We start from the raw sequence: 9889 nt of genomic DNA on the forward strand, positions 1-9889 counted from the left end.
CTTTAGACTAAATCATATGTCTGTAACTTGTGATTAGAATGAATATATTCCCCTCTTTGTGCTCTGAGGATTCTACAGGTCAGTAATGACCTTTATCCTGTTTTGTTCTACAGAAGACACGAGCGTATCATAGGCTGAAAGATGATGTTCCAGAAGAAGTGAAGTTAAGGCGTTTGGATGAACTTATCACTGTCTTCAGAGAAGAAGCTTCAAAAGCCAATGAGACCTCAGTGGGCTGTACCCAGCTGGTATTGGTTGAAGGGGTAAGGTTACATACCGCTCTCTTTTTCTTATTTTAAAATTTTACTTTTTAGCTGGGCATGGTGGCACACACGTTTAATCCTAACACTCAGAGTCAGAAAAATCTGAGTTCAAGGCCAGTCTGGTTTACAGAGTGAGTTCTAGGACAGCAAGTGTTACACACAGCAACCATGTCTTGAGACCTGGTCTCATATGGCTTACCTAAGTTGACCCTGAACTTGCTATGCAGCCAAGGATGACCTTTTCCTTGAATTTCTGAGCCCCCTGCCTGTATCTTCCTAAGCACTGGGATTACAGAAATACACTGTCATGCTCAGGTTATGTGATGTTGTACCAAACCTAATGCCCTTGCATGCTGGAAACACTACAATTTCAGCCCCAAATTTTCACTTTTATCTTGTGTCTCATGACCTTGGTAAACACTGGTTCCAGCTTATTTACTTGTTATGTTTTGAATTTTCTATGTATATAATCATGCCAATTTTTTTCCTTCCTAATGTACCAAGTATTTTCTTTTACATTTAGAGAACTTCCTGTGGATATTCTAGTGATAAATTTGTTTAAATTTTCTTTTTCTTCCTTTCTTCCTTCCTCCCTCCCTCCCTCCCTCCCTCCCTTCCTTCCTTCTTTCCTTCCTTCCTTCCCATGTGGTTGCTGGGATTTTAACTCAGGACCTCTGGAAGAGCAGTCAGTGCTCTTAACTGCTGAGTCATCTCTCTAGCCTCTGTCTAAATTTTCTTAATTTTGGTTTGTCGTCATTCCTGTTTCTTTCCTCAACTTATTTTTATTTGTGTGTGTGTGTGTGTGTGTGTGTGTGTGTGTGTGGTGCACACGCTCTCGAAAGTGAGTGAGAGAGAGAGAGAGGGAGAGAGAGGGAGGGAGGGAGGGAGGGAGGGAGGGAGTGAGTGCATACGTGTATGAGTGTATGAGTGCTCAAGGAGGTCAGAAGAGGGTGTCAGCTCCCTTGGAGCTGGAGTTACATTTGTGTGTCCCTCCAAGTGGGTGCTGGGATCTGGACCGTGGACTGTGGTCCTTAGGATAGAGCACTGGTGCTCTAGTTCTGCTGAGTTGTCTCTTCAGTCTCTGAGGAGATATTTTTGTTGTACATTGTAATCTGAGTTGTTAATGCTTCCCTTTCTGGTCTTGATTTTCTGCTGGTCTTTATGTTTCTGATGAGAAATAGTGGATATTTTTATTGGAATTCTCTAATTTTAGGAAAGATACTCTTTTAGGAAGGATACATCAAGGTTTATTGATCTTTCTGTTTTCTTTCCCTTTTCCTTTCCTGTCTCTTCTCCCACTTCCCTCTCCTCTCCATTTTCTTTTTTCTTCTGTTGCCTTTCTTGTCTCTCTCCCTTTTATTTTTTTGGCTTAAATAATAGGAACTATTTTTTTCTAATTTTGTGTCTGGAAGTCAGAGATGAGCATAGTCAAGTTCTTGAGAGGGTCCACTTCTTGGTTTCCAGGTGGCTGTCCTCAGTGCTGTATCCTCAAATGGCAGAGAGCAGATGGTTTCAAGGTTTTTTTATTTAGAAGTTTGGCCGTAATGTATCTTGGTATGAATTTCCTCTGTTAGGATTCTATACAACATCACAAATTTGAGAAAATGTTTAGTTGTTACTTGACTACTTGGATAATTGAACTCTTTTCTTCCTCTTCTGCCATTCTGTTATTAAGATTTCAATGTATTTGCTGCTGGATTGAACACTCTTCTGAATTGTGATGTAATATGAGCTCAAATGATAGATTTTGTCTTGTCCCATAAGTGTCTGAAGCTCTGTTTATTCTTCTAGAGTTTGTTTTAGTTTTTGAAATTTCTATTTGTCAATTATTTTTTAACATTTGATATATATGTATCTCAACATTAGTTGCTCTTAGCAAGAGAAATATGAGAAATATTGAGAATAGTGAGAAATATGACTGCGTCTTTCTGGAAGCCATATACGTAATTTTAGAACTAGATTTATTGTTTATGTTTGTTCAGGCATGTTTAGTCATAATTTCTTTGAGAGCTTGGTCCTCTAGGCTTCTTGGCTAAGTGTAGGGACCCCAGGAAGGGGTTCTAGGTCCCTATACTAACAGTGTAGTTCTAACATATGGCACAGGGTGTGTTTGTAGACCCGGCCTTGTATGAAGTGACAGGCTGCAGCTAGGGAAGAGGGGCCAACAAGGAGGGCTTGTTTCTACTTTCCTTTCTGCTAGGCTAATTGTCTGCCAAGCTGGTTGTCTTTGCTTCCCATCACTGGGCCTTCAGGCATATGTGTCCACGTCTGGCTTTTTATGTGGGCGCTGGGGATTCAAACTCAAGTTCTCATTAGAACAAGGGCTTCTTATACACTGAGGCCCCTCTCCCTTACATACTAATTGTGTTGATATGCAAATTCCAAAACACGTTCCAAAAACATGTGAAATGCCAAACTAACTGTCTTGCTGACTATTTCCAGGTTACTCTGTTGGCCTGAGTCTATGAAATTCTTTACTCTACACATATGTATTTAGCAAAAAATCAGAAAACCCAGAGATAATTCAAAAGTCTTTTTCTACTTAATTCTCCTTTTTTCTAGAATTTGCTTTACAATTTTCTACTTTATCCAGCAGATCTTTCTTGTTAAGGAAAGAGAACCCCATGTTGTATGTCTCTGCTTTACATACTCTGGCTGACATTTGCCTTTCTGTTTGAAAGCAGGAGTGAGTGGAGGACTCAGTTCATTTGCTCTGTTTCTAACTGGTCATTGTCTTGTCTGACTTGTTTTCTAATATCTGAAGACAGTTGTTCCTGGTATTTTTTCTTGTTTTCTGGTTTTAGGCTAGAGGGTCAGTTTGATTCCTGACACTGAATCTTGGCAGGCATAGAAAGACTTGCTTATATTCTAGAACGTAACTTCTCATTGTGATTTATCTTTCTTTCTGGTCCCAGGCTATGGTAGAGACTGTCTTCAAATTAGCATATTTAGTTGGCAAGTAACTCAAGCCAAATAAGCAGTCCTACGTGTTTACTATGAGGTTGGGAAACATGAATGTTGATTTGTCAAGCACATCACTCTAGACTTCATGCTTGTTGAAAATCATTCCTGCAGAAGCCAAGTCTGTAAAGAGTCATCAGAGTTGTGCACCACATGCTGTCCTGTTACTGGAACAGCCACACATACTGAGCCTTTAGATTACCTCATTAAGAAATGTTCTGATCCTGGAGAGTCTCAGATAAAAGGCTCAATGTCTGTCTTCTGTCTCCTAAAACTTATTACTGACCGATGCATAAATTTTTCTCTTTGTTTTCTGCAGTTCAGCAAACGCTCTTCTACAGACCTGTGTGGCCGGAATGATGCAAACCTTAAGGTGATTTTCCCTGATGCAGAGGTAGAGGATATCACTAACCCTGGGCTCAAGGTCAGAGCTCAACCTGGGGACTATGTGCTGGTGAAGGTGAGTTGTCTTGAGTTTCCTTGTTTTGTCCATCTGACAAAACCTCAGAATACAACCAGTTTACTCTCTGGAGGTCTTATAGTCCTTTGTTCCTTCCCTGACACTAGGTCAAGAAATGCCCCCCCCCCCCATTTCTTACTTAATTTCTCCCTTTATCTTTTAAATATTATTTATTTATTTTTATTTATATGAGTACAGTGTAGATGTCTTCAGACACACCAGAAGAGGGCATTTAGATCTCATTACAGATGGCTGTGAGCCACCATGTGGTTGCTGGGAATTGAACTCAGGTCCTCTGGGAGAGCAGTCAGTGCTCTTCACCACTGAGCCATCACCCCAGCCCAAGAAATGCCTTTCTTTAAGTTGGGAATTTCCAGTGTGGGTACTGAAACAAAACTTAGACTCTCTGGAAGAAAAACAAGTTCTATTGACTACTGAGCCATCTCTCAGACCCTATTTTATTATTTTTAATTGTATGTATGTTTGCGCATGTGAATGTAGACACTTGTAGAGGCCAGAAGACTCAGATCCCCCTGGATCTAGAGCTATAAGTGGTTATGAGTTATTGATGTGGGAACTAGGAACTGAATTCAAGTCCTCAGGGAAGAGCAGTATACATTCTCTTTTCTTCCCCTCTAAATTTATTTATTTATTTTTACGTGGATGTTTTACCTGCATATATATCTATGTATCATGTGTGTGCCTGGAGCCTGTGGAGTCAGAAGAGGGCATTGATCTCTTCTGGATCTGGATTTACAAACAGTTGTGAGCTGCCAAGTGGGTCCTGAGACTTGAAACCTGGTCTTCTGGGAGAGCAGCCATTGTTCTTGTCTGCTGAGCCATTTCTCCAGTCCCTATAGTATGTGCTCTTAATCACTGAGCTATTTAGTGATCGAGATTATTATTATTATTTTTTAAAATAATTTATTTTTATGTGCATTGTTGTTTTGCCTCTGGAACTGGAGTCATCAAACAGCTGTAAGCTGCCAGGTGCGTGCTGGGAATTGAACCCAGGTCCTTTGGAAGAGCAGCTAGTGCTCTTAACCTCTGAGCCATCTCTCCAGCCTCTAACCAAGTTTATTTTTTAAGATACAATGTAGCTTCAGATTTAGTTGCTATATGTAAGGGGTGCAGTAAAGAAATCATGACTGCTCCATGGTCAGGGAAGGTTTTTATTTTGCATGAGATGGGGGTTATCCAGAGGCACATGGAAGAGTCCAGAGCAGAGAAAGAGAAATAGACTGGACATGGCCAAGGCTGTCTGAGAGAAGAGAGAACTGTCAGAAAGAGAACAGTGAGGACAGAGCATAGCCAGGGGCTGGGGAGGAGGAGAGCAGGGGTCTGAGATGAGAAGGCCAGGATGCTAGCTAGTGTGGATTTTGAAATGTATAACTAGTACTTGGAGTGAGCCTGTAAGCCAACCTGTGCTTTGATATGCAACCACGGGTAGTCAGTCAGTCATGTGTCCCTTCTGCCAGAGCTGAGGCAAATAACTCCTTGTGGCAGATGGGAATTGAGTTTTACAAGTTCCTGAGGAAAACTGCTTTTATCAAAATGCTAGAAATCCTTCTATATAATCCATTTTGAGCTCATTTATGGATGTTTGGACAGCCTGAGACCTAACTTATATTGCCTTCTCATATTACCTCTTAATTTCTTCTCACTGTAACAATGGGTCATTTAATTAAAATGATTAGGTTGGTAATCAGATTGTATTGTTTGTGAGTCTTTTGCAAAAATAGATTTCCATTTGATCAGAAAAAGGTGATGTTTAGTTACTTAAGACTTTTTTACACCCACACCTGACATAAAAGCTCATACATAGATTTACTGGAAGGATTGATGTGAGGAAGGAAACTATATTAGTCTCTCTGCTGCTCACACACTGTTTCCACTAACATCTCCTGACTGCATGAAACCACTCCCTTATGGAATCCATACATTCTTTCCTGTTTTCCTGAATTCCATCTCACTGAAACTGCATCTCCACCAAGCAGCTCAACATTGCCAGAGAAAACGCACACATAAGGTGATGGAGTGGGTGCTGGAGAAGTGGCTTAGTGGTTGGCCTGCTCCTTTAAGGGACCTGGATTCTATTCTCAGTACCTACAAGGCATCTCATAATTGTCTATAGCTCCAGATCAATGGGGTATGATGATGCATGCATGCGCGGGCACACACACACACACACACACACACACACACACACGCAAAACTAATACACATAAAATAAGTCTCTAAAAACAAATACGAAATAGAGAAGGTTATGTGATTGATGTCACTCCTAATTTAGTGACTTCAGTCAGATATGAGTTCTCTTTTACCTGAGAGTGCACTGGGATTAGAGGCATGAGCCGCCACTGCCATGCTAATGAGAGGCAGAAAAGAAGTAGATTGAGGTAGGTGGGGAAGTGGGGAGGAATGAGAGGAGTAGAATGAGGGGAAATTGTATTCAGGATATATTATGTGAGGAAAAAAGTCTATTTTCAATAAGAGGAAACCTTTTTTTTTTTTTTAAACACAGTAACACAACTCTGACAAAATGCAATATAAAAATTTATAGCCTCTATTCAAATACTCACAAGACACTATTTCAAGGACATTACAAATTGTGTATTCATTGATAAAATCCATTTATTTCATTTTTTATTTGTTTGTGTAACAGCTGGGATTCAAGTGTTAGAGATCTGCCTAACCCTAGAGGAAAAATACTAGCAGTAATAATTTTTTAAGTGCCACTGCAGAAGAACATACATATGCTTCTGAGTTGTTGTGGCTTCCTTTAAGTCACAGTACTAACTTTTCTGACTTTTCAAAAATCATAAGGCTAACTTTGTAATTTTACATTATAAACCTACTATATATGTAAAACACAGGTGTGTCTAACAGATACATTCAGCTCGGGTACCAACCAGCTGAAAAACTTTAAAAGACCCATACAGTAAATATTTCAAAAGGACACTCTAGATCCCCCCCCCCCCCCCCATGAATGGAAAGCCAGTATCTCATGCCATAAATAGAAAGTAATCTTAAAAACAGGCATAATGAAAACAAAGCAATGTCACTAAACTCCAGCCGGACCTGTGGAGGCCCTTTCTCTGTTGACAAAGGAAGAGTTCACAGAGTGTGGAAAGCAAGCCAGCAGCGAGGGAGTGGTCTCTGTGGTAACAAACTGAAGGGAATGCAGAGGGAAGAAAGCTCCCCTCCCAGTCCCCTGCTGCTCTTTGACTAGTGAGGCTCCCAGCAGGCCCAGGTGTGTCCTGCTCTGCCCAGCCCACTCAGGAGCCTGTGGTTCTGTTCCTTCCTGTGGGAGGCTGGGCCTTCTCTTGCACGCTGGGCAGGCCAGAGGTCAGCTCAGGCTGAGCTGATGGCTCCAGCCAGTCAGGCGTGCAACTGTGTGCCCTGCCACAGTACTGGTCACGGCAGTTGGACGTTCCCAGTCCCTTACAAGCCTTCCATGCCTGATGGACTGTGGGATTCATTCTTTCTGACTTGAGGCCATACAAGCTCTGTGCACTTCCTGTCATTGCATACTGTCAGCTTACCTTGTCTTTTTTGATGGGTTTTCTTTCAGATCACCTCTGCCAGTTCTCAAACTCTCAAAGGACACATTCTCTGCAGGACCACCATGAAAGACTCATTAATGTACCGCTCGACCTGAGTTGGTGGCTTAGTAGTGGACTTGGGCCGTTTTTTCTCATCTTTGGAGACAAGGTAATAGACTTGAAGCATCTTTGCACCAAGTGTACTCCAACAACTGTTACAATAATAAATTTCATAAATTGGTGGCATCCTTGTCTCTACTTTTTTATTTTTGTCTTGGCTTATTTGTGGGGTTCTTCCTGTCTCTTTGTTAGAGTGCTTCTCAGCACAAGTGTTATGTAATGGGATTGACTCAGCTGCTAACCACCATTTGTTTGTTTGTTTATTTTACCTGAGGATTTTCTTCATGGGCATCTTTTTAGCTTTATCTTTTAGATGTAAAAGCACTTGGAGTTTTGGAAAATGTTCTTACCTATTAGTGGGCTCTGAGCAATGGTCTTTGGCTTATTTACCATTGCAGCTATTTTCATGAAGTAAAAACAAAAACACAAGAAAATCAAAATCTGAGATGGTAGCATGGGATATTTAGAGCTCGATTTTAGTTCAAGTCCTGACTCGTTTAGCCTTGTATGATGCCCTGTGTGTAACTTTGGTTCAGTGCTTGCCTAGACTAAGCAAGGACCTGGGTTAGATCCTCAGCATTACTGTGTGTGTGTGTGTGTGTGTGTGTGTGTGTGTGTGTGTGTGTGGTGGGGGCGGGGTAGGATGGGGGGTGGTGGTGAAGAAAATGTTTAGAGGGTTCTCACTCACTCTACCCCTAAGGTAGGTGTTTTGTAATGCTGGCTGGCATTGAGTTTGCTTTTCCTTCCTTCTGAATGCTAGAATTAGAGGTATGTCCCACCCACTGCACTAGGTATGCACATTTGGGGTCACATCTAGAGCTTGATGCACGCTGAGCAAATAATCCTCATAAACTGAACTATATCCACTGGTTCACTGTAAGCTCTTACCAAATGGAAGTAGTCCTTGTAAAACTCACTGCTGGGGCTGGAGAGATGGCTCAGTGGTTAAGAGCACTGACGGCTCTTGCAGAGGTCCTGAGTTTAATTCCCAGCAACCACATGATGGCTCACAATCATCTGTAATGAGATCTGATGCCCTCTTCTGGTATGTCTGAAGACAGTGACTGTGTACTCATATACATAAAATAAGTCTTAAAAAAAAAAAGAATGATAAAACTTAAAAAAAAAGAGAGAAAAAGAAAAACTCACTGCTGAAACAGACTGTATTGTATATTTGGGCATACTGAGCTGTTAATTGTGTCTAGCTATAATCTGCTCAGACACTGCTGACTAGCATGAGAGTCCATGTGAGTCTGCTTCAGTGCTGGTTCATCTCTGGATAGTTGGTTCTCTTTCAGTGTTCATCTTAAAGAGTTGTTAGATCAGAACTGGTCTCTACTCTTGGTCACATGTAGTGCTGTACCAGCTTTTACCTCCCATCACTCTAGTCCCTGTTTTTACCTCAGCCACCAAAGAGACTTGGTATCTGCCAGAGAGATGAAGGGTAAAGTTTTAAAAAAAGGAAACAACAGAAAAGTCTTCACTCTAAATTTATAGCACTAATATGAACCTTTAAATGATTCTTCTCCAAACAAGTCTTTTAACTCAAAGATGGCCTACAGATATCTTCAGCTCAAGAAGCTATTGACAGGTTTTAAATAGGAGCATTGGTTGCTTACTTTCTGACTAGCCAATATTCCACAAATGTGTTTTACCTATATCTAAATATTCTAAGATAGCCTAAGTGTGGCTATAATGGCATTCTTTTCTACCTTTTAAACCTCTTGCAATTTAAAAGAAGATTCCCCACTCCTTAGGGGTTTACTGTGTAAGTTATATGTAGGAATTAGCTGTGTAAGTGGGGAGTGTTTTGCTTTCACAGCTCAGAGTTAGGCAACAATGATAGTTGTTTGGGAGATTTGCTTTCTTACTCCTTTTTCTTTATTATATATGTTTAAATCTAAGGAAAATTTCACCTCTGCATTTCATTTCATAATTAAAATTCTGCATTCAGAACATACATTTTATGGTTTTAATTATTTGCATTTGATGGAACATGTGACTCAGAATAAAATGTGTCTAGTACATACATGCTTGTTGCACACTTGAAAAGAATATGTATTCTGTTACTGGGTAAAGGCTTGTGATGGTTAATATTGATTAACAACTTGACAAGATGTAGAATCACCTGGGAGGTGAGCTTCTGGACACACTTGTGAAAATTACTTAGATTAGCTTAGTTGCGGTGGAAAACCCATCATAAAGGTTGGCAGCATCTTTCCTGGGCTGCATAAAACTAGAAAGCTGGGAGAGCAGTAGTGTTAACTTTCTACTTACCCTTGTCTGCCTGCTGTGACTGCCCCACCTGGAGCGATGAGCTAAGGAAAACACATCTCTCTCTCTTAAATTGCATCTGTCCACCTACTTCACAGCAACAAGAACAGTAACTAAGACAAGAATTTCATAGATGTCAGTTAATTCAGGCTGCTGTCCAAAGCTCTACTAGACTTTTTATCCTTCAAGTTGCTCTGTTGACTAAAGTGTTAATGAATCTCTTGTAGGCTTGTTGTGTTTTCTGATGCAGTTGCTATCATGTTTTG

The 9889-nt window shown here is 40.7% G+C and overlaps 1 protein-coding gene across 5 annotated transcripts in view; it reads left to right on the top strand.

The window, feature by feature from the left end:
• The window catches only part of CDK5RAP1 (CDK5RAP1 mitochondrial tRNA methylthiotransferase), a 29333-nt gene extending 21868 nt beyond the window's left edge, over nt 1-7465 (top strand). For all 5 annotated transcript variants that reach the window (XM_080925332.1, XM_080925330.1, XM_080925331.1 and 2 more), the window contains exons 12-14: nt 114-263; nt 3544-3684; nt 7259-7465. In XM_080925332.1, the coding sequence (XP_080781458.1) occupies nt 114-263; nt 3544-3684; nt 7259-7345 (378 nt within the window). In that variant the 3' untranslated portion in view covers nt 7346-7465. The remainder of the gene's footprint in view (nt 1-113; nt 264-3543; nt 3685-7258) is intronic.
• Nucleotides 7466-9889: the final 2424 nt, after the last annotated feature.

Source organism: Micromys minutus (assembly GCF_963924665.1).
Source record: "Micromys minutus genome assembly, chromosome: 11".
Taxonomy (NCBI): Eukaryota; Metazoa; Chordata; class Mammalia; order Rodentia; family Muridae; genus Micromys; species Micromys minutus.